The sequence below is a fragment of the Sciurus vulgaris genome (assembly GCF_902686455.1).
Source record: "Sciurus vulgaris genome assembly, chromosome: 2".
Lineage (NCBI taxonomy): Eukaryota > Metazoa > Chordata > Mammalia > Rodentia > Sciuridae > Sciurus > Sciurus vulgaris.
In genome coordinates this window covers 123,157,291-123,182,210 of record NC_136462.1, presented here as the reverse complement: position 1 = coordinate 123,182,210, position 24,920 = coordinate 123,157,291, and the positions used below count along the sequence as shown (strand labels likewise).

Sequence of the window (24,920 nt, the reverse complement as noted above, 5' to 3'; positions counted from 1 at the left end):
GAATTCGAAGCCCTGGTGGGGGATACAGGAACGCAGATGGGTGAGGCCTGGCCTGGCTCCAGCTCCAAGAGGAGACCTGGGCGTCCATGCTGGCTATGAACTGTGTGAGTCAGTAGAAGGGGCATTGCTAAACAGACAGAGGATGTAAGGGGGGATGATGGCACCACATCTTAGGAGAATCAGTTTGTTAAATAATGGCCATCTGACAGGGCCCTGGTGAGGGTCAAAAACTGGACCAGAACTGGAGCTCTGACTGGGAGACCAAACACAGCTCCCTTCCTGTCTCCTCCTCCCCTCTGTCCCATCTGGAACCCACGGCAAAGCATTCAGAATGGAAAGGCTGGAAAGTAGGGAGGGGCAGAGGGGCGGGAGGGGCCTGTAAGTGCTAGAAGTTCCCTTGTCTAGAGGGGAGTAGCCCAGGGCTTCTCCTTGGTACCTGTGGGGAAGGTGGAAGCAGACTCCACAAGCTTGGCGCCTAGCAGGCACTTCCTGATGAGATGGAGATTGGCTGCTCCACCAAGGAGTGGCCGCTGGCTCCAGCTGTGCTTCCTGGAGGCAGGACTCTGGCCTCGAGGGTACTCTGGCAGGGGGCAGGCACACTGGGGCCCACTGAGCAAACGAATGGGAAGCTGTAATCCTCAGAGCTCCTCAACAAATGCAGGAGCTGCTGCCCAGAGGGGCGGCGGTGGAGGGAGACCTCTGCTCTGAGGTGGCCCTGCACTGGGGGATCAGGGGATGGCCCGGATGCCTCCTGTCCCTTCCCCGTTTGCTGTGTCACCCCTTAGAACTTCAGAGCCATCTAACCCAGCCATATCACGATCTGTAGGAGCCGCCACAGCACCCTTGTGGTGCAGGTGAAGAAACTGAGGCCAGGGGAGGGGATGTGACCTGGCAGCACCAGGACACAGCTAGAGTAAGTGAGCAGATCCTCCTGCTTGGCTCGTGGGCCTACACCTCTACTGCTTGCATGACAGCAGCCAGGCTGGCCACCTCCAGCTCGCCAAGGTGGCCAGCAGGCCAGAGAGCATTTACAGCTTATGCATGGACAGCCACAGGGGAGTGTGTTGCTGGCTAATGCTGGAGGGGCCTGGAGCCCTCCCGGCCACACCCTCAGCTCAGCGTTAGCGTAGAACACACCTCTGAGGCCAAAAAAGCTTTTAAGAGCCAGGCCTCTGCCTGTGCGTCACTCAGCCTCCTAGTGTGAGGGCAGATGGGCTTCTGCAGCTAACTCAGGTGCGGCAGGTCGGTGGACTCAAGAGCATCAGGTCTGCAGACCACCCCGTTCCTCCAAGAGGCCCCCCAGGTGTGGTATGGGCTGCCTGGAGGAGCTACCCCTGGTCCCATTCCAGGAATCTGACTCACTGGTTAGCTCCTTAACAACTCAGGAAAGTAAATGTCATTATCCCCCTTTTACAGACAAGAGACAGAGGCTCAGAGACTCATGCTGGAGTTGGGGTTTGGAATGGGCAATTCCAGTCTGACAAGTTGCCAATCTGAGCAAGGTCCTCATCCTGTTGCTCTCTAAGCCCTGTCAGGATCCTCCTGTTATCTCTTGCCTCTATCCCTGCCTGTCCTATCAGGCACTGCCCACCCTCAGGTCCTGTCACCCCCACAGGGCATTGCATCTCTTATTCCCCACCTAAACTCCAGCCCCTTCCAAAACTCTCCCTGGAACCTCGGGAGTGACCCCTCCAAATCCCACCTGGCCATGTTCAAACCTTTCTGTGGCTCCTCACTGTCCTTGGATGTCCTAAGGATGGCCTTGGGGGTCTCCCATCACCCATGTTTCCTCCTGCTCTCAGGCCACTCTGGGAATCTCACCTCTCTTCACTCCTCCCAGGACAATGAACCAATAAATATTTCTTTAAGACCCTTTTTCATGTCATCTCCTTTGACCTGGTCAGACTTTCACCTCTATTTACTCTTTCAACAACTATTTACTGAGCATCTACTATATGTAGGAACTGAGCAGGTAGTGGGGATTCCTAGCACTCTGTGGCAAGGAAGAATGGAGGCCTCAGGCGGACCAAGCCTGTACCAGTGATGCTTAGTCCCAGATGCTGTGGGTGGCTGTATGTTCCTGCAAACAGGATTTTTTGAGTCTCCTTCATTGAGGCCAGCAATTCTGGTGACCCTGAGAACTCAGCTGGATTTAGACAGGGAAATTGGAGGACATCTAGTCAGGTAAAGTCCGGAGGAACTATTTCCACACCACTCATCTCAGAGATGGGGGTCGGGGAAGGAAGGGGTCTGTCCAGGTCAGGTGTCAAGGTAGATACTGCGTCAGAGGCTGGGTCCTCTGGCTCCTGGTACCGTCCAACCCTGGGACCTCTGAGATGTTGCTCTGAGCAGAACAGGAGGCTTCCATCACACATAGGCAGGACTTCTGAGAGACAGATGCCTCTTCTCGTGGCCACAGATGACGAGCCAGGAGGTTGGGGTGAAGCATGAACTTGCCACAGTCCCTGCCTCTTGGGCTCTGACAAGCCATCCCATGCCCTCTTCTCTGTCCCCACCTCCACAGAAGCCGCTGTGAAGGACGACATGAACAGCTACATCAGTCAGTACTACAATGGGCCCAGCAGTGGTAAGTCTGGGGCGGAGCTCTTCTGCATGTACTGGAACTTCAGTGCAGCCCAGGCCACCTGTGAGCCCACCGCCCTTCACAGAATTGGCAGTCACAACTCAGTCTGCCTTCAGAGATCACAGCTTGCCACTTTGGGGGCCTGGACCATGAGTGCAGGCAAAGCTCAAGGTTAACCTATCTGGAGCTTCAGCTCTCAGACTCCAGAGCCAGAAGAGGGGTGCCCAAGGGCGGCCTGTGGGTGCTGAGGCGGGTGTTTTGAGATCACTGACCAACGAAAGCTGCATGTGGAGCCCTGCAGTGAAAGGGGGTGAGGTTCAGAACTTGAAGTGATGGCACCCCCAACCTGAGACCCTCTCAAGTGAGCCAGATGGAGGGTCAGCTCACACCACGTGACTGGGCTGAGTGGCACAGGCCTCCTTTCCTTCTTATTGTGAATGTCTCAGGGGAGCCTAGTGGGTTTTATTTATGGGAAAGATTGGGTTTTAAAATAATACCTCGTCCTTCAGCATCTTGTTTCCTTTTAGCCAACGTCTTAAATGCTGAGTTTGGAATTCACAGCCCTCAAATCCTTGTGTGCCCATTGTAAAGATAGAACATTAAGCTGGACAACACGTGCTGGATTTGAATTTTTTCTTTTCTATTGTTTGGCTCTCAGAGGTCTCTTCCCTCTTTTCTCCTTTCTCCAAACCTCATCCAAACTGCTGGTTTCAAAGTCCACCAATCTCTAGTCCAGACCCCTTTCCCTGTCTACTCCCCACCACTGCAGGGAGACCTTCCCTCCCTACTCCAGCTGCAATTCAGCTCTTGAGACCTCTCACCTTGAGGAGAGTTGTGGAGTGTCCCCTGCCCCTGCCATCTTCCCGAGAGGCCAGTCAATCCTTTGTAGGGCAGAGCTGATCAGGCCACTCCCCATGCTGGTCCCTTAAAAACATACAGTGACTCTGCAGACTGAGACCCATGCTCCTTGTCCTGGTGCTCTCTGAGTTAGGACAGGCTAGGTTAGGTTATGGTAACAAATAACTCTGCCCCTAGGTGGCTTAAATAAAGCAACAAAGGCCCAAGGCAGGTAGTCTGGGGCTCTGCTGCCAGGTCATTTTGCTCAGCACCCAGAAGAGAAAGCAGCCGCCATCAACTCTAGGACTCTGGCTCATAAAACTTTCACTTGGAAATGCCATGAGTTACTTCTCACAGATGACATCAAAGTATGTCACATATCTGCACCTGAATTCAACAAGGTGAGTGGCAGTGAATAGGGACCAGGAACTGGGCTTTCCCAAGGACTCCCTCCTTGAAGACTGCCTCCCACCGCCTGCCCGCCCCCCAGCCCCACTCACACCAGGGCTGGACGAGGCGTGGCCACAGGTGAGGGGTGACCGACATTGCCTCCTTTCTTGCAGACAGTGGAGTCCCAGAACCAGCTGTGTGTGTGGTCACCACGGCTGCCATAGACATCCACCAGCCCAACATCTCCTCAGACCTCTTCTCAGTCGACGTGCCCCTGAAGCTCGGCGGCAACGGCACCTGCGCCAGTGCCACCTCAGAGGGTGCCACCCACAGCTCAGTCACCTGGGCCCAGAGCGACAGCAGCCAGACACTGGGCTCCTCCACAGACTGCAGCACCGCCCGAGAAGAGCCATCCTCCGAGCCTGGCCCCTCTTCCCTGCCACTGCCGCCACCACCCCAGCCGCAGATGGCAGAGGCCATGGTCCAGGACCTGCTGTCCTCCCTGTCAGAGGACCCCTGCCCATCCCAGAGGGCCTTGGACCCAGCCCCCGTGGCCCGGCCCAGCCCAACAGGCTCGGCCCATGCCAGCCCTGAGCTGGAGCACAGGGTAAGTCTGTTCAACCAGAAGAACCAGGAGGGCTTCACTGTCTTTCAGATCAAGCCTGTCATCCACTTCCAGCCCACTGCACCCGTGCTGGAGGAGAAGTTCAGATCTTTGGAATCCAAAGAGCAAAAGTTGCACAGGGTCCCTGAGGCCTAGAGCCTGCAAGTTCACTGGGGGAGGAGGGGAGACAGCCATCTTGAAGCTCTCTCGGGACCCCGGAGGCCACTGAGGGCCCCACAGGGGCCCAGGATCCTGCCTGGCCTCCCTCAGGGTGCTGCCTGCCTCCAGGGAGGTGACGCCAGACCAGGAGGCCACACGCCTCAGACCTCAAAGCCCAGGGCTGGCGCCTCCTCTTGCCCTGCTCAGGGGAGGGTGGTGCTCATGGCTGGGTTTTTGTTTTTGTTTTTGTTTTTGTTTTTAACCATTTTTACAAAAACCAGCCTGTGGCCCAGTTTCAGCAGGGTAGAGTATGGGGGCCAGCTCAGCCTCTTCCGTTGCCTTCGTTCCTGATGCCCACCCTGGACCCTCGGGAACAGCACTGTGAGCAGGGGCCGACCAGCCCCACCCCAAGCCGTCCTTTCCAGGAATCCTGGGTGGAGCCAACACAGACCACCATCTGAGCCTGTTTCATTTGTCCTCATTCTCTCATTTCGGCATGAGCATTTCTGAGTCTTTCGAGACAAATCTAGTTTTCACCTTCACACAATGTGATGGGACAGGTCTCGAGGGTGGGGGGCCGGGGGGCGGGGCACAGCCATTTTCCGACCTTGGCTTTAATAATAAAAACCAGCTGCACTGAGACTTCCAGTTGGCAGAGGTTTTCCTTGGTTATCAGCCCAGGGGAAGTATCCAGAGTGGCTTAGGGCCGGCACCCTGATAGTGCCAGCTCCTCTCTGGCAGCCCCTGCAGGTTGTGTGACTCCAGGCTAGTCCTCTCCCTCCCTCATCCCCCTGCCAAATGGGGCTCATCTTCTGCCTCCTCACTGGTGACTCCCAGACCAAGTCCCTGACCCAGGGACCCCATAGGGACCTCAAAACTGCCCGCAGAGTTCCCAGCCGGGTACCCAGTATCTGGCCCGTTTCAAATGTGCATGGCATTATTGGCTCCTTCCTCAGCCCCTGTAAGCAATCTTGAATCCTGGCCATTCCACTTTCCAAATTACCTGTCTCCCACCCCCATCACGGCCTCATGAAGGCTCAGGTCCGCACAGGGCTGGCCTGCAGCAGTGTCCCTGCTGAGTCTCCTCCATACCGTGGGCCCAGGCCCCTAAGCCTCATCTTCCTTACCATAGGCCCACCTTGGGTTTTGTGTTTATGGCCATCTTGCTTTCTCTTATGTGCAGGGGATGGGACTTTATTTTTTAAGGACTCCCATTTCCTCCAGAGAGGGTGGTTCACAGCTGTTTGTGAGCTGGACCAGGCCTCCTTTCCAATCCATTCCTTCTCCCTGCACTATGGGTTATTCTCCCTGGATCCTGCCTGCTCAGTCCAGTGAGTCAGGTGTCCTCCTAGCTCCCAAGGCCCCTGAGACTCACCCTGACCCTGCAGTAGTCCCATGGTGTGGTCAGCCTCTGCCCTGCCTTCCTCCCCTGCTGGTTCTCAAGAGCACGGCTCCAGCCTGAGTTCTGTGGGAAGTCCAGGACCCTGACAAGGACACAGGCCTGAACACAGAGCCATTTGGGAAAATGACTGAATTGAAAGAGAGGGAAATTACCATGTGCCAGAAAAGAGCATCCTCCTGCTTCTTGGAGAGAGCAGCAGTTGTCAAAAAAATTTTAAGGAAGGGTGGTGCCACAGTAATCCTGTACTTGGGAGGCTGAGGCTGGAGGATCACAAGTTTGAGACCAGCCTGGGCAACTTAGTAAGATCTTATCTCAAAATAAAAATATTTTTATTTTAATTTTTGGTACCAGTGATTGAACCCAGGGGCCCTTAACCACTGAACCACATCCTCAGCCCATTTTTATGTTTTATTTAGAGACAGGGTCTCACTGAGTTTCTTAGGGCCTTGCTTTTGCTGAGGCTGGCTTTGAACTTTGGATCCTCCTGCCTCAGCCTCCCAAGTTGCTGGGATTGCAGGCATGTGCCACCATGCCTTGCTCAAAATATTTTTTTTTTTTTTTTAAAGTCTGGGGATGCAGCTCAGTAGTAGAGTGCTTGCTTAGCATGTGTGAAGCCCTGGGTTCTATCCCTAGCACTGCAAAGTAAAAAAGGTATTAAATGTGACAGTGTCCAACCAACACATTCTTGGGGTGTAACCAGAAGACCTGCCATGGGGAGACTTTTATAAAGGACAAGAGCAGCTGTCCTGTGGGTCACCAGCAGCATAGTTACAGAGTGGAAGGAACCTCAGGCCTGTACCCATATCCACAACCCTGTGGGGCAGGTATCACCAGATGAAGAACCTGAGGCTCAGAGAGGTTGAAGAAACTTCCTGAGAGTCAAACACTAGTACAAGATGCACTGAAACGGGAGCCCAAATCTGCCTGGCACTGTGCAAGACACTGGGGTTCCTGGAGTTTAGAGCTTTTTAGAAACCAAGTGATCACTCTTGGGTTTTGCCACATGATAAACTAGAGGGCATTACATGATTTGTAATCTGCAGGACAGGAGCCAGGGGCTAGTTGACCAGAAACAGCTGCCCTCCTCAGCCAGGCCCAGCTTACTGAACAATACCACCCTCTTTTCCAAACTCCCTTTGCTCCAGCTCTTGAGCCAGAGCTGGCTACTCCAGTAGGTCAATGAGCCGAGACAGTCCCAGCTGCTGGCCCACACTCACATCTGCTGTGGACTTCTACTCCAGGGAAGAACCAGAAGAAAGGGAGGGAAGCCGTGTAGTAAGATGCTAGGCACCTGCTCTCTACCTCCGTTTCCCCATCTGGGAATTGGGCCTACAAAAGAGCCCCACTTTTTCTTTTTCAGTGTTAAGGATCAAACCAAGGACTTCACACATGCTAGGCAAGCACTCTACTACTGAGCTACATCCCCAGTACCCCGTCTCTTTTTTGTGACAGGGTCTTCCTAAGTTGCCTAGGCTGGCCTTGAACTCGTGATCTTCTGGCTTCAGCTTCCAGAGTAGCTGGAATTAAGGGTGTGTGCCACCAAGTCTGACTATGTTTGGCTCCATGTTCAGGCCCATGGCCTTGAGCAGGGTTCTGGGCTTCCAACAGGACTCCAGCCTGATCTGTGCAGATTCTGGAAATCTTATTCTTTTAAAAGCCCTCATTACACATTTCCTTTACTCTGAGGCTTTCAGATGTCCCCAGGCAGATCAGTGGCTTCTTCTATCTGTGCCTCTTACCCTGTGACTTGGGGACACTAGGGAGTCAGGGACCACCTGTCATCTCTGTCCCCTGTCCTCATCTTCTCTTGTGGCTGCTCTGATGCCATATAAAGGCAGCAGTGAATGCTCTGGCAGGGTTCTGCTTCACAGCAACTTGTGAACACTCTGAGAAATCAGCTTTTGTGTGTGTGCATGAAGGTGTGCTTGTGCCTGGGGACTGAACCCAGGGATGCTTTAACTACTAAGCTACACCCCCAGCCCTTTTTATTTTTTATTTTGAGACAGGGTGTCACTAAGTGGTTTAGGGCCTCACTAAGTTGCTGAGGCTAGCAACTCGAGATCCTCTTGCTTCAGCCTCCCAAGTCACTAGGATTACAAAGGTGTGCCACTGTGCCTGGCAAGAAATCAGCTGTGCTTCACACGGTGTTAGAGCTGCCACATGAATACATGGATCAGGGACAGGGACGACAGGTGTTCCTTCCCTCCCCCAACATCGACGAGTCACAGCGTAAGAGGTGCAGACAGAAGAAGCCACTCACCTGCTGGGGATGCCTAAAAGCCTCAGCGAAGGAAAGTTTTAAAGGGGGATTTTAAAAGAATAAGAATACCAGAATTAGCTCTTTTATTTTTGTGATTTATGAAAGCAATTTTTATGGAGTAGTTTAAACACTGAGATGTAAAATTGACCCACTTCCAGAAAATGTGAACAGGGAATTCTGAATTGCCTCCCTGACTTGGAGTCATTGTTAAACCATTAAAAACAAATGGGAATGCCAGGCGGAGATGGCGGGCAGCCCCATGCAGGGGAGCAGCGGTGTGCTGGGGAGGGCCGCTTGGGAACCGCGAGAAGTCTGCTGTTAAGAAGAGGCTGGTGTGTGTGGGGGAGCCACGGAGGGACAACTGGGGAGAACGGGTGGGGCGGGTCGAGAGGACCTCAAGGCCAGGCTGTGTTCCACCTTCATCCTTGGAGAGATAAAGCACCGTGAGAGGACTTCCGGCAGAGGAGTGACCGAGTGGGGAGCAGAGAGGGCTGGTGTCCAGAGGGGAGGAACTCAGGCTCCACTCGGGCAGGAGGACAAAGGCAATGGGCAGCTGAGGCATCGGAGAGGCCTGACGGACCATGACACCCTCTGGATGTGGAGTGAGGGGAAGGGAAGCAGCGGAGGGGGGGAGAAGCCACTAAGACCAGTCTGCAGGTCTCAGGCAGCCGGGTGTAGGGATTACCCTGAGGGTACAGAGGAGGATGCCAGAGACAGAAAGCAAGGCCATTCTTTCATTTATTTTTATTTATTTTTATTTTGGTGGCACTGGGACTTGACCCAGAGTCTCATGCTTGCTAGGCAAGCGCCCCAGCACTGAGCTACAGATATAGCCCCAGCCTCCATGGCAGTTCTTTCTGCAGACTTGCCTACCCTCCTTCCTGGTGGAGGTGGGTGCCGGCCTCGGTCTTATCCCATCCCTCTGCGGGTCCTGGGGGGTCCTGAAGGCCTGGAGTGCAAGTGATGGAGGTAAAAGCTCAGGCTTTCACGGCTCCCCCGAGTGCTGTAGCCCAGAGTTAGGGCTCAGGGCAGCTGGGCCAAGGGAGGTGGAGCCTGAGCATTTCCTGGGAGGTTTGCTGCTCCGGAAAACAGCTTCCCTGCTCATCCACCCTTTCAGAGAGTCCAGTCTGGGGACCCCAGGGAGCTGTCTGGAGCTTTCCCAGAAGGGAAGAGGGTCTGGGTACCAGTTGCTGTCTCCTGTGAGGAACAGGAGGGCGGTGACAATAATGGCTCCCATTAACTCATCTCCCGTGGTGACAGGTGTTCTTTACGGCCTCCCCTCCTTAGCACAGCGGGTGCTATTTCCCCTGCTTTCCAAGGGAGAAGACTGAGGCACGGAATGATTAATTAAGCAATTTGCCAAAGTGCACACTGCTATCTGGTAAACTATGGTTGCAGGAATTAAATCCAGGTCTCTCTGGGTGAGGTGCCATGCTGGATGTGGTCCATCGAACCAGGTGCTGTCGGGAAAGCCCGAGATAAAAATCAGGACTCCAGCTCTGTAACCCTGTGGCCTCCTCCAGAACCAGCCTCCAGGCTTAGCCTTGCCACTGGCACCTCAAGAACTAGATTCATGGTCAGGACCTGACACGCTGGACCAGGTGGCAAGGACTGCAAGGCTCAGAGCCCCAGTTCTGGTGATCGGCCTACAGGAAGTTGGGCTGAGGCACGCAGCCCTGGACCAAAGCCCACCCACTGTAGGCCTTCGTTTAAGGGAACAACTTGTCCCTCCCCAGCTCTGGGCCAGGCCTCCAACCCAAAGCTTGGTTTTTCAGGTCAAGTCACGTAGACTGGGGATTGAAGGAAGCAGCTCACAGACCCTGTGTGGTTCCAGGCTAGTGGACTGGAATTCTCTTCCTTGTGGAGGGGGTCCGTTCCACCCACCTGACCCGCTTCAGAAACTCCTCAGGCTCCCTCAAGGCGGTGCTTGACTGCAGCCACGGTCAGTAGCCAAGGCTCCTGTTGCCATTTGCTGATCTCTAAAGAGAGAACAGAGCCTGGAGTGGTGATATGTGCCTGTAATCCCAGCGGCTCGGGAGGCTGAGGCAGGAGGATCGAGAGTTCAAAGCCAGCCTCAGCAAAAGCCAGGCACTAAGCAACTCAGTGAGACTCCGTCTCTAAATAAAATAGAAAATAGGGCTGGGGATGTGGCTCGGTGGTCGAGTGCCCCTGAGTTCAATTCCCAATAACCTTCCCCCCAAAAAATAGAGAACACAGAGTTGGGGCCCTACACTCCGGGAACTGTGGAGAACCCCAAATGAGAGAGGTCTAAGTTCTCTGTACATTGTGCCCCACCCAACACTTGTGTAGATTTGCTTAACAAGGACACCCCAAAACCCAGGGGGCTGAACAAGCCAGGTTTTTGAATGGACATCTTGGGGTTGGCGAGAAGTCTGGTCCCACCCTCCCTCCCACTCAGGTGCTGGTGTACCCTACCCAGGGCGTGTCACAGCCTGGGCGCCTGCGCCCTTAGCCCAGCCCCCTCTCTGGCTTGCTCTGTGGCTCCAAGTAAATCCTTGGAGCTGCTTCCTCCCTCTGCACAACAGGAATAATAACTCCTGTGCACCCGCCCCTGAGAGGGTTGCTGGGATAACTAATGACATAATGGAAGGGAAAGCCCTCTGAGAGCGTTTCAAGGGAGACACGAACCAAAGGCATCCTTATTAATAATAGATGCTCAGGGTGCTTTCCTGCCAGTGCACATTCAGCACTTCTGGGGCAGATGCCCAGGAGATGTGCGGTTATTTCATTTGTTGCCACTGATAGTTTGGTGTGGGGAGGAGGGTAGCAGACGCATGCACGCCCTGCCCAGCTCTAAGGGCCAGCCCCTGAGCTCATCCCCCACACACCCGCATTTGTTCCCCTGTAAACACTACCTCCAAGTCACCCAGGCAAGGGAACACTGTTGGTTCCCAGAGGGGAGGCACATCACCTGCCTTCCTCTTCTTTTTCCAGTACTGGCCAAAACCTACATCTCCCCCATATTAGCTAATGTCTAACTATTCCAAATTTTTTTCTCTACTGCTAAAAAGTTTGATATTGTCTCCTGGTGAATATTTAATTTAATTATCTAAAGAAAATGATGGAACATTTGCTGCTAATTTATGGCAAGCTACTAAAGAGACAGCGCTGACATAATTTTATGCAGAGCTCCAGGCTGCAGCATAAGGGAGCAGGCTGCCTATTCATCCTGAAACAAGCAAATGAAATTGACTACCCCGGAGATCAATCAAGTCATTAAACACCGTGATGAATGTGGCAGAATTCTTCAGTGCCTGAGATTTATAGGCACCTTTCATGGAGCACTCCAGGAGCCTCCTCAACATCAATTTAGGCCCCATAAGTACGTAGACTCACCTCCACCGCCACTGCTTAAAGAAGGGGCAGGGGACCATGTGTGGTGGCTCACACCTGTAATCCCAGCTACTTTGGAGGCTGAGACAGGAAGATTCCAAGTTTTAGGCCAGCCTGGGCAACTTAGCAGGACTATGTACACCCCAGCTGCTCACTGAGGGTGTAGCTTAGTGGTGGAGCACTTGCCTAGCATGCCTAAGGCCCTGAGTTCAATCCCAGTATGGGCTGTACTCAGTGCCACAAGAGGGAGCCAACGTGTGGCCTGGACCCACAATGCAGTACAAAGTCACCTGCTTCCTGGGTAAGGAGTGGCTCAGAATGGAGGAAGGTCAGAGTAGAAGGGGACTTAGGAATGAGGGTCCAACCCCTGCACTTTCCAGAGAAATAAATTGAGTTTGTCATGCTCTTGGGGACTTCTGTGCTTTGTGTGCTGGGCCTTCTGCCTGGGATGCACTTTTTCATCTGGTTGATTCTGACAGCGCTTCTGGACTTGGCTAGGCTACCACACGGTGCTTCCCTTCACTTCAGCCACCCAGCTGGGCTGGATTAGGAAGTCCTCTGTGCTACCATAGAGGGACTCACGATATGGCATGTGGTTGGCAGCAGATTTTGGCCTAAGGTCATCACTTGGCAAGTGCTGTAAGCTCCATGGGCTTTAGTTCTCTCGTCTATGGGGGGAATTAACACCACACCTTGTTAAGCCATGAGATTTAAATGAGAGCATGTATATAAAGGGCTGAGCACAGCGTCCTGGGCATGAAAAGCTCTCAAAACTGATTATTATTGTCTGCACCCACCCATGCCGTACGAGATCTGCCTGGGCATTTGCAGGTGAAGGCTCAAACATCACCTAGTCCAAGTCACCATTTCACACAGGAAGAAAATGAAACCTGAAAGGAGAGGGAAGGAGGCCAGGGTGCCTCTGAGGCAGTACCAGAGGCAGGACAAGAACCAAAGTGTCAAGGTGACCAGCCCAAAGATTCCCCATGCAGCCCCAGCTTGGGAAAGGAGCATGAGCTCATGCAGAGCCCTCAAAAAGGCAGCAGCAACCTGCCTCGACCCTCGTGGCCAGTTGTAGGCAGTGAAGGAGGGGAAGCCCGGCAGGGCGCCTCCCTCTCACCACTAAGGATGCCACAGAAGTAAGTGCCAGTAAAGCCATAGTAAATCCTTAACTCTACCACTGCTCCTTGCTTCTAGTGACACGCTTGCTGTTTTGAGACAATGCACACCAAATGAGAGTCCTGGAGAAGCTGGGCTGTGGGGGACAGCCAGGATGGGGTAAAGGCCGCAGCCCAGAGCTGGAGTCCAGTGTGGTCCACAGCTCCATCGGCATCTCTGGTCATTACCCCTTAGCCCACTTCTTCATCTAGAGAGTTGGGGTGGTGATATTCACTTTGAAAATCTTTTTTTTTTTTTTGGGGGGGGGGCGGTAAGGGTACATAATATACCGAACACATAGAGAGTTCCTGGTAAATAGCATTTGCCAAAAATTTTGGTTTGTTCCAATTCTACTACTTGCCTCGTGACCTGAAGCACATTGCTTTCTCACATTAGTGCCTGATCTGAAAGTTTTCTCTTCTTCCCCCCACCCATGGGTTCCAGTCATAAAGGATTATCGGGAAGTCGTCTTCACTTGGGCTCCCTGCAAAGATGAAAGAACTCTAGGGCCACATGAAACTGCAAAGGTGTATCACCCTCTACGAACATTTCACAGGTTATCAGCCAAGCGTCCGGCTTACCAGATCCATCGGTGACAATCAGTAGGGTTCTCTAGGTTCTCCAGTTTCTTCAGTTCACCTTTATGTAGACCACAACGAAAGTCCCTAGTCAGAGCCAGCGTGAAACAGCCAAGCTGGCCATCCCTTTCAGAGCAAGAGCATAAAGTGCATTTATGGCTGGGGCTTCCAGCCCTCCAGCCCAGCCCAGACACACGGGGGCTCTGGCAGCAGCACAGCTCCCCTGCCACCCTGGGAGGGAGAGCCCTGCTCTCTGCAAACCTCACCCACAACACGGGACCCAATTCCACAGTTTCCAGGGGCCTATCTGTAGCCAGAGCTTTTAGTCAGCCCCATTCAGGGCATAAGCCAAAGGGCTCCTGCAAGAGCCTCCTGTTTGCGCCTCCACCTTCTCCCCTGCCTCCATTATCCTGAACATGCCGCCAGGTTAGGTATTCCTCTAGATTAGGTTAAACACTCCAATGGCTCCCTCTTGCCAGGGAGTGCTTCTTAAGACTTGTTCAGGCGCAGGGCCTCAGGAAGTCACGCGGCTCCTCGTGGAACACTTGGTGACATATTTAACTCTACCATAAAGGAACTCGCGGAAGGTATTTTTAAATATTCAACACAATCACCCCATATGTCCACAAGACGAAAGTCGTGGAGGACCAGTCCCGCTGACCTGTAATAGCCGCTTGCTCCTTGTCCGTTCGCTTTGGGATCTGCTCACATTCACAAGAAGATAAGGGACAGCAGACATCAGAGCTTAAAAGTGTGCAAGGCTTAAGATGGGTACATTTTAAAGGTTGACCTTTCCCGAAAATCAGAAGACGTCTGTGGTATAACTTTCACGGTACCATCACTGGTCCAGCTCCTGAAATGCAACGTACCTTGAGGACAAAATTTCAGAAACACTGATCTATGAGGCAAAAGGCCTCCTCAGCCTGTCAGGTAATGTCCTCTACAAACTGGTCTCAACTATCACCTCAACCAACACCCGATTTCTGCCCTTCACTGCCTCGATTATCACATAAGCTCTCACCAGTTTCCACTTCTGCCCCACATGCTGTGAAGTCTCCACCCCTGAGGAAGGGCCATGCCCACCCACAAAGGGAGCCCTCTCTGTATGTACTGCCCATGGCAAGGACCTGCTCTCTGTATTTCCTTGTCCCCTCTCATCCTTCCTGAGCTATAGAATGCTTGCAGGCATGGGCTATGCCTCCAACAGCTTGTTCTCAGAGCCTGGCAGGACATGGTTCTACCTGTCAAGATCAAAGCTACTTTAGGGCAGTGGCCAGGACAGACTCCTCTGGGTATTTGCTCCAGAGGACCACACAGCACAGCCAGTGGGCCAGAGAACCCAGGAAGGAACATTCCCTGCAATACTGTTGATAGCACGTGGGACTTGGGGAAAAGCTGGCTTCTATCACCTTTCAACTACTGGAAGGTTGGGAGCAGGGCCCGGCCTCAGGCCATTGGTGAGTCAAGGAGCATTTGGCTTGACCTAGATGGCCCAGTCCAAGGGTCTCTCCAGGTCTGCCTCTATCCGGCTGCCTTTCTAGAGGCCTTTTCCTGCCGTTTCAGACGCTGTTCTGCCAAAGTCACCAGGCCATCGAATTCCCAGAGGCCATGTGAGGTTAACCAAAGACCTCAAAAAAAATATAGGAAGGAAATGCAGGAAACATACAAATGCAAGTTGCTTCAACCTCTTTTCCCCATATTGCTTCCAGAGTCTGAGGGTCATGTACAGGGCAGAGTAAACAGGAACCAAGTTTGATTTCCAATAAAACAGAGAAAGGGCCTCAAATTGCACCTTCTGGCATGTATTTTAAGTTTTCCCGCCACCCCATGGTTGACTTTTGAAGGTACACTCTAATTGGGCACTGAGAGGAACGGAGGGGAACTTTTGAGTTGCATGAAATCCTGCTGGGGGGACCATCCCAGAACACTCTCCTTTGCCAGCGGGGTCCTGAATGTGCTCCACACACCTGGCAGAAAGCAATGGTGCTCTTTACTTGAGGTTACTGTGCAGCAAGTCCCCCTGTTCTTGAGCGGAGCAAGGGAGAATCACATCCTAACGAAGTCACCACTCTGGAGCCAGACTTCCTGGTTTCAAATTCTAGCTCTTGTTTTGAAGCTGTCTGAATTTGGGTGAGGTATATAATCTCTCCGCTTCCTCATCTGTAAAAGGTTAATAACAGCACCTAACTAACTTAGTGCTGTTGAGGACCGAAGGAGCTTTACATGTGTGAGGAGCCAGAACAGTGCCTGGCAACCTCTACACAGCTGTGCACTGCACAGTGATGTTTCAGACAATGACAGATGGAATATATGATGGGGTCCCATAAGAGTACAACAGAGCTGAAAAATCCCCAACACATGGTGATGCCACAGTAAATGTGCTACTCGTGTTTGTGTGATGCTGGTGTAAACAAGTCTATTTTGCTGGGTTGTATAAAAGCTGCATATGTGATTTTATACACTAGGTGCGGTAGGCTAGGGACCCAGGTTTGTGTAAGTACGTGCTATGAGGGTCACACAATGATGAGATCACTCCACCCTTCTCAGAACTTTCCCCTTCGTTAGGTGACACATGACTGTTCTTAATGCTGCTGATGATAATGACCTATACCCAATAAATGCTGGTTCACTAAACAGCTGCTTGGGGCTGGGGCAGACCTGGCAAAGCCTCAGCTGCCCCTGTCAGTGGACTTGCACTCACAGTGGCTTACAACCCGTGTCTCGCCAGGCCTGGGCTGTGCCCTAGGGCAGCAGAGTGCCAGTGCCAGAGGTAACCAAGCAGGCTGGTTCCCAGGCCCTCCTTTACAGACAAAGTCCTACAAACTGAAAAGAATCCTAAAATAAATCAGAAAATTAAGTTTAACTTAAGCTAACTAAATTCATTCAGCAAGGCCAGATTTAAGTCAGGTCTGCTTTTGTCACATTAGCAATGGTTTTGGAAGACTGGAGTGTGTTTAAGGTAATGCTTGTGCTTTGTGGCCAGCTTCGGAACTCTTGAGTTTGGTGACCTAGTTCCCTTCTTCTGAGATTGGTCCTTCCACAGTTGTTTAGAATTTTCCTAAAACAGAGCCCTCCACGAACAAGACAGGTGAAGGAAAAATGGTAAGTGAATTTTTATTCCCTTTCTTCTCTTTAAGAAGTTGGGCAAGTTACTGATAGTAGTTTCGAAGCTGTGTTAAAGCTTTACTATAGATTTTATTATGGAATTAGAAAATTTCAAAAAATAATTGTTTGGAATCATACATAATTAAAAAGAAATATAATAATAGTCCCATAAAAAGCATCTGGCTGTTGCTAAATTTTTTTATCAAATTATAAATTTCTGTGATTTCAGCTGAATACTCTGACATAGTGTTTCTTCTTAACACATGACCATGATTCATTTTTTCTTCAATAGTTCAGTCATTTCAGGAACCACCTGCAAAAACAAACAAACAAAAAAGCAGTAATTAAGCAACTTGAGCCTTCACTGTGACAGAGCCTCAGCTCTTGGCAGCTCGTGAAGGCCCCGAGAAAGGTGCAATGCAGAGCACCAAGTGCCCCTTCCCCTTCCAGGACCCTTCCACCCTCCCCATGGGGAGAGAGCAAACCCTCTGGGCTGGCAGGGCCCAGAGCCCACTCAAACCTAGAAGCCTTCTGACACAACCACAACCACAGTGGTGTCTCCTAAGTATACACTAAGTAGTGTGTATTTTTGTTGTTATTTCTTGTTTTTGTTTGTTTGATTTTTTTTTTGGCTGGGAATTGAACCCAAGGGCACTAAGCTGCATCTCTAGCCCTTTTGTTATTTTTTGCTTTGTTGCTGAGGTTGGCCTCAAACTTGCAATTCTCCTGCCTCAGTCTCAAAGCTAGGATGATAGGTGTGTACCTCTGCACCTGGTGCATGTATTTTTACCTTCTTGTCCCCTGAATTCTTTCTACCCTTACTGCATTCCTGATTTCCCTTCAAAGTCTACATCAAAGTCACTAGCTTAGTTAGGACTGCTGTCAATATCCTCTAGCACTTATTCTCTCATTGTTCATTTACTCATTCATATGTATTTCCCAAACATTTTGGTTGCTTTCTGAGCACACTACTATGATTTGTCACATAAATGCACACCTATAATCCATCCCAGCAAATCGGGAGGCTGAGGCAGGAGGATCACAAATTCAAAGCCAGCCTTAGCGACTTAGCAAGGCTCTGAGCGCCTTATCAAGACCCTGTTTCAAAATAAAAAATAAAAAAGGGCTGGGGGTGTGGCTCAGTGGTAAATTGCCCCTGGGTTAATAAGAAATCATAGAAAGGAGAACTGACTGAGACAATTCCCATTTTTAAAAGGATTAATTACTAATCCTTAGCCTTGGCAGCTCAGTAGCTACAACTGGAATCCCAGTGTGGAGCTGCTTGGTGACGGCTTGGACAACAGAGGGGAGCAGTTCGTGGGAACTGCAGGGGAATGCCACACAGACATTCTGAACAGCAGCCCAGCCACTTGTGTAAAATATCAATTACTCTGTCTTGCAAGAGGCTGTCGGCTGCCCGAGCTCACAAAGATCCCAGCTGAACTTGCCACTGATGAATATAGCCTCTCAATTATTTAAGAGAGCTACATTTCCATTAGGTGGAAATAATGTGTTCGTACAAAATTTATTAAGGAAATTGTCGACATGTTGTTTCTTCCGAATGTCACTTTGTCTCCAGCCTATTAAAAGGCCCATGTTTACCATGGAGCCAGCAGGCATTTGCTCAGGGGTGGCATTAAGTGCTAGCACCGCTTCTCCTGGCTTTCCTCGATGGAGGGACCATGAGCTCATGCCAGTCACACAGATGACATGCTAACTGAGCCTCATGTGGGATCTGTGTGTTTCATGAAAAATATGCCAGAGCCCAACTTCTTTCCCCAGGAGGTGAAACATTAATTTGAATTAGAATACACAATTTTTAAAGACCTTACAAAATGTCCCACCACCACACTCCCCATAAAAGGGTTGAGGGGACTTTCTCTCACCAGCATTATACTTTTTAATTGTATCAGCCTCAGATTTTCTAAGGATACCAAACAATGCCTTATTTAGGGGGAAAAAAAAGTTTTAACTCAGGTTCACTGAGTGTTTGATGCACCGGGCATTATGAAAGTCTAGATTCTTGTTCCTACTTTTTTTTTTTTTTTAATATTGCAGAGGCAGGTCACTACTAAGATCAAATAAGAAGAAACTTAAATTTAAGTCTATTCAATGGGGACTGAAAAGTCTCTTCAATAGATGGTGCTAAGACGAATGGATATCCATATGCAAAAAGAATAAAACTGGGCCCCAACCTCATACCACATTAAAAAAAGCTTAAATGGATCAATAACCTAAATATATGATCTAAAACTTTAAAACTCTTTGAGGAAAACACAGGGAAAATAGTCATTACCTTTGAATTGGCTATGGATTCTTAAATGTAGCTCTAAAAGTATAAGCAACAAAAGAAAAAAAATGGCTAAACTGGACTTCATCTAAATGAAAAACTATATATCCAAAGACTGAAAAAACTCATTAAATGAGAAGAAATATTTGAAAATCTGGTAATGGTTTAGTATTCAGAATATAGAAAAAAGTCCTACAAGTCAACAAAAAAGATATACTAAATAATAGGTAAAGGACTCAGGGATGTCACTCAAGTGGTAGAGTGCTTGTCTAGCATGTGCCAAGTCCTGGAGGAAAAAAAAAAAAGGTGGGGGGGGGGGCCTTAGACATTTCTCCAAAGAAATGTCTACATGGCCAGTAAGCTTAGCATCACTAGTCACAGTGGTGTAATCTCTATGGTAGGCAAATCAGAGGTTCTTCAAGAAGTTAACCATAGTAAGGCATAGTGACACATACCTATAATCCCAGCAACTTGGAAGGCTGGGACAGGAGAATAGCAAGCTTGAGTGCAGCCTGGGCAACTTAATAAGATCCTCTCTCCAAAAACAAAACAGAACCAAAAAATGCCAAAAACCTAAACATAGAATTACCCTACGACCTGACAATTCTGCCCCTAGGGATATACCCAAAGGAATTGAAAGCAGGGACTTGACCAGAAACTTGTTCACTACATCAGATCAGGAAAAGGTTTCTTAGATATAACACTTGGAGTGTGGGTGACCAAAAAAAAAAAAAAAAAAAGGTAAGTTGGACTTCATCAAAGTTTAAAATGTTAGTGCCATAAAGAATGTGAGGATGGGGCTGGGGCTGGGGCTGGGGAGATAGCTCAGCTGGTAGAGTGCTTGCCTCGTAAGCACAAGGCCCTGAGTTCGATCCCCAGTACCGCAAAAAAAAAAAAAAAAAAATATGAGGACGACTCACAGGATGGGAGAAAATGTTAGAAATCATATAGCTGATAAGGAACTTGTTTCCAGTATCTGTAAAGAACTCTTACAACTTAAGGACAAAAGAACAATGCAATTTAAACATGGGCAAAGAAGCTGAATAGACATTTCTACAAAGAAAATGAACCAAGTGACTTATAGGAGCCTTCATACATACTTGGTGGGAATGTGAAATGGTACAACCATTCTGAAGAGTATACAGTTACCATGTGACCCAGCAATTTCATTTCTATACATATACCCCAAGAAAAAAGATGTATGCTCAGGATCTTGTACACGAATATTCATAGCAGCACTATTCATATTAACCAAAAGTAGAAACAACTGAAATATCTACCAAGTAATGAATGGATGAAATGTGGCAAGAAAAAATAATTATGGACACGTGCTAGCACACAGATGAACCTTGAAAACTTATGTGAAGTGAAAGAAGTCAGCCACCAAAGACCACATAGTATATGATACCATTTATATGAAATGTCCAGGATTGACAAATCTATAGAGACATGAAGTAAATTAGTGGTTGCCCAGAGTTGGGAAGATTATCAAGATAGGTATTGTGGGTATGGGATTTATTTTCAGTATGAGGAAAATGTACTGGAATTAGATAGTGGTCTGCATAACTCTATGAAGATACTAAAAACCACTGATCCTCTTTTCTTTTTTGTATCAGGGATTGAATTCAGGGTCACCTGACAACTGAGCCACATCTCCAGCCCTATTTTGTATTTTATTTAGAGATGGGGTCTCACTGAGTTGTTTAGTGCCTTGCTTTTGCTGAGGCTGGCTTTGAACTCTTACTTCATCCTCCTGCCTCAGCCTCCAGAGCCACTGGGATTACAGAAATGTGCCACCACGCCTGGTACCACTGATTCATTTTTAAAAAGTGAATCTTATGGCATGTGAATTGTATCTCAGTAAAGTTGTTATATTAAAAGCAAAGTCAGGTGGTACACTACACCCTATCACTCTAACTCCTTTTATAATGTTTACCATTTATTGAGCACCTACTATGTACCTGGATGGAAGAGAATATAATCAGGTAGGCTAATATTTATCACAGACTATATTAGGTATAATATAATATAATCTGTATAATCTCACTTAATCTTCCATACAACCTTTAAGGTGTGTAGTATCTGTATTACGGAGGAGGAAACTGACATTCAGTGAGATTGATTAACTTGGCCAAGATCATTTAACTAGTATGAGACCAACAAAGAAATTAAAACTCTTAATCTCTGTACCATATTATTTCTCTTATTTTATAAAGGGGGATGAAAACTCTCCTTTCTAATTCAAGACTGCTGAAGGGTGAAGTAAAACAAATATAAATGAATAAAATGTCATGCATATTAATTTTTGCTCTACATGGTTACATTTGGTGAGCAAAGTATCACCTAGGAAATTATTAGTCTAATAACTATACATATTTGTTAGATATGATACAGTCTGCAATTTAAAATTTTTACACAAAATTTACTCTAGATCCCTTTTGGCTGGGCTTGGTGATACATGCCTGTAATCCTAGTGACTTGGGAGGTTGAGGCAGGAGGATCATAATTTTGAGGCCATGCTGTCAATTTAGCCAGACTGTCTCAAAACAAAAAATTAAAAAGGGCTGGGCAGTAGAGTGTCCTTGGGTTTAATTCCCAATACAAAGGGGTGGGAGGAGAGAAGGAGAGAGAGAGAGAGAGAGAGCGCGCGCGCGCAAGCGCGAGAAACTTAGGAAGAGTGTATCTGGCTGGTGTTACCTGTGTGGTAGGAAATGAGAGTCTGCACTTAAAGGAGTATTTTAATATGAAGTAGTCATTAACTAATTTTTTTCCAATCTCCATTTTTAAAGACCGAGTAACTTCTCTACCTTTGTATTAATCCAAAACATATTATTGCACTTCAGAACTTCTGAGGGCCATGGACTTGGCTCAGTGGTAGAGCTTGCCTAGCATGAGGCCCTGGCTTCAATTCCCAGCACCACAAAAACAAAAATAAAAAGAATTGCTGAGCAGCATGTGGTCATTGCTGCCTTAATACAATGCTAGTTAAACGCAAATAATGTGATGTGTTGGTCCAAACAGTTTCTCTCTATTCAAATGTAGGTCTGTTACAACACCAAAAAGAGCTTGAAAAGAGCTTGAGAACCTGAGGTTGGAGATCCAGTTGTCTGAAGTTTTGAGTTCCTTGTATACTTCGCTATCTTAGGACTTTCTTTCATTTGAGATATCTGAGTTCACACACTAAGTTTCTCTTTTCTCTCTCTTTTCTCTTTCTGTTTCTGTATATCTCTCTCTCTCTCTCTCATGCTAAAACTGAGAGATGCTTTTAAGGTAGTAGGCAGGGTATGGTACCATTCCCTCAACAACTGCTAAAAAGATGCTCCTGCCCCAAGGCAGGTATCCATCCACTGGATGAACACTGATAATTTCCAATGGTTAGACACTTCATCTATTTATCATGTAAGCCCCCCATGAGAGCTGCAATACAAGTGCACTGGCAGATGGAAAACACCTTAAAATAAACAAAATCACTTAGAATGTATTGAAATATCCTCTTGGAGAAAACAAAAGGCAACCATAGCAGATGCCTATTTGCAAACATGTCAATATGGCACATGGCTAGGGTTTAGAAAATTTAATTTCACTTTTAAATAAAAAGAATATTTACCACTCTATTCACACCTAGTAATAAGGACAAAATTCTTGCTACTTGAACAAATGGCTTAAAGATTAAAGTATTTTTTTTTTCCTCATGGAAAGGCAAATACAGAGTTGATAGCAAGGTAGGAAAAATGCTTAGAAGTGGAGTGTAAAGTGCTCTCCCTACACTCGTCACACGAGGAAGGCTTTACCCTCACACACAGCGGACGAAGCATTCTTGTCGGGCAAGATATGCTGGACTCAAGTGCCTGCTCTTCCCCCTGAGAAGCTCTACCATCCTCAGCAAGCCTGAGTGAGTGGCTTTGATGGTAAGTTCTTCAGGGTGTCTGCCAAATACAATTGGAGGTTATGGCTACTCTAGTCACTTCACGTTGTGTGTTAACTTAGCATGTGAGATGCCAAGAGCCATGTGGATATTTTAAAGACATTCTGGACTCATTAAGGTGAAAGTTATATTGCTCTATATTAACGACCCATATTTATTTGGGCAACTTTAAGTAGAAAAAAGTGTGTGATATATTAATGGTATGAATACAAACACATAGTCTTTGTTTAATAGCTTCATCCCTCACCAACCAAGAAATTTTTAGATGACAATCTGAACAATAGCAAGTTCTCTCAAGGCCAGCTTACCTTAAATAAATCTGCAACTATTCCATAATCTGCTACTTGGAAAATTGGAGCTTCTGGGTCTTTGTTGATAGCCACAATTGTCTGTGAAATAAAAACAAAGCATTTGGCTTTTATCAAGAAAATATACCACACAGATTGGTAGTTCTATTTTTTTTTAATTTTTAAAAATTTTTTATTTGTTTTTAGTTGTAAGTGAACACAATATTTTTATTTTTATTTTTATTTTTATTTTTTATGTGGTGCTGAGGATTGAACTCAGGGCCTCATTCATGCATGCTAGGCGAGCACTCTACTACTGAGCCACAACCCCAGCCCTGGTGGTTCTATTTTAATGCCCCTTCTACAACATACTAACATTCTTAAAATGCCTATCAAATAATATGAATTTGATGCTTCTATGACAATATTATAAATTTATTAGAAGTTTCTGGGTTGCACTATAGTAAAATTATCTCATACTACTAGTTCATCTCAATATAAAGAATTTAAAATCATTACTTCTTAAAAAGTTCTTTCTTTGTGAAAAAAAGTGTTTGGTTTTAGATTTAAAATGGATAACAAATGTACTTCCAAATTCACAGTCATTGTAGTTCAAATTACTTTGTCCTTCATATACTCTGTCCCATTTATTACATTAAAATTATTATCCTGGGTCTGTTCTGAGAATATAAAAGCTAACTATCTTGTGAACTTGTTATTAAAGGAGAATTTAAAAAATTTAAGTCCTTATGTATGTAGCAAATAAATGTCATAAAACAAGCAAATTACCATATCTCTTACAAAAATTACCAAACACTTCTCATACGTCTTGTAAATATGAAAGGTAATGAGAAATTATTAGTAGTTAAGTAAAAAGAAATAATTTGGTATTCCCCATGGAATAACATCGCAATTTTTTAAATTAGAGTTTTGATTCAAATACGGTATTATTTTAATAGATAATAGATGAGAATAATTCATGTCTCTAGAAGAAAAGTGATATTCTTGAGAATACTGCTCGAATTAAGTATTTTGATATACTCTGACCTAATATACAGGCTACACAACATACGTGTAAGTATCCCTAAGTGGGGATCCTCAAAGGGATGGGCAAAATATGCCAGCATATCTAAGGCTGAGGCACAGTATAGTCCAGGCAATGGTCAATCAAGAGACAATGATGTTTCAGATGGGCCTCAAATTCAAAATCATAAGGACAAATACTTAAAATCATAGGCACTGGACTGGGGATAGAGCTCAGTTGGTAGAGTGTGCTTGACTCACGTGCACAAGGCCCTGGGTTCAATCCACAGCTTCACAAAAAAAATAAATAAACAAAATAAAAAAAAAAATCATAGGCACTGATTTTCACTGAGGTGTTTCTCTTCTAGGAATGTGCAGCCTGCTTCACTGCTATAAGCAGAGATTTATTTAATTAGTGATGGTTAACGATTCTCCTGGAAGTCACCTACTCAAAAAACTGACAGTTTTATCATCTGAAAGCTTTTTAATACCACTAAACAAAAGTTATTTTAAAAGAGCACATAATTGTGGGCAAGAATCACTATGGTGACTTAAGAAAAAAGATGTGGGTTAGTTATCATTTTTCAGATTACTAAAATGATATTCCTGAGTTATCAACTGTAAATAACTATGATAAAGTCTTACTTGTGTCCAAGAGCTTTCAACAGCTCCTTACAAATTCAAGCTCTTCCTTCTAACAGTTTTTAGATACACAGAACATAGTCAACCATATTATTGTGTATATAGTTTAAAAAGTGCTTTCTTACATTGACCCATTTGAGGTAATAGTCAAATCTTGAATTCTTTCAAGTAAACCATGATGCTCACTAAAACTGCAGCTTGTGCTGGGCAATGCCACTGTCAGATTTAAGCCATTCTAATACCCCATTTTAGAACCTAACCAAAATTACAACTAGAAATCATTTGTCTCCCACATAGGAAAGTGACAACAGGGGCTGTCTTT

The 24,920-nt window shown here is 47.4% G+C and overlaps 2 protein-coding genes across 15 annotated transcripts in view; one reads left to right on the top strand and one right to left on the bottom strand.

The window, feature by feature from the left end:
* TMEM266 (transmembrane protein 266) overlaps nt 1–5,145 on the top strand; it is a 116,088-nt gene extending 110,943 nt beyond the window's left edge. For all 14 annotated transcript variants that reach the window (XM_079128880.1, XM_079128889.1, XM_079128886.1 and 11 more), the window contains 2 exons: nt 2,525–2,587; nt 3,985–5,145. In XM_079128880.1, coding sequence (XP_078985006.1) covers nt 2,525–2,587; nt 3,985–4,571 — 650 coding nt within the window. In that variant the 3' untranslated portion in view covers nt 4,572–5,145. The remainder of the gene's footprint in view (nt 1–2,524; nt 2,588–3,984) is intronic.
* Nucleotides 5,146–16,415: 11,270 nt separating this feature from the next.
* ETFA (electron transfer flavoprotein subunit alpha) overlaps nt 16,416–24,920 on the bottom strand; it is a 71,914-nt gene continuing 63,409 nt past the window's right edge. Inside the window, exons 11-12 of the mRNA XM_079128924.1 lie at nt 22,955–23,035; nt 16,416–16,744 (exon numbers count right to left, since the gene is read on the bottom strand). Of these exons, the coding sequence (XP_078985050.1) occupies nt 16,706–16,744; nt 22,955–23,035 (120 nt within the window). The 3' untranslated portion in view covers nt 16,416–16,705. The remainder of the gene's footprint in view (nt 16,745–22,954; nt 23,036–24,920) is intronic.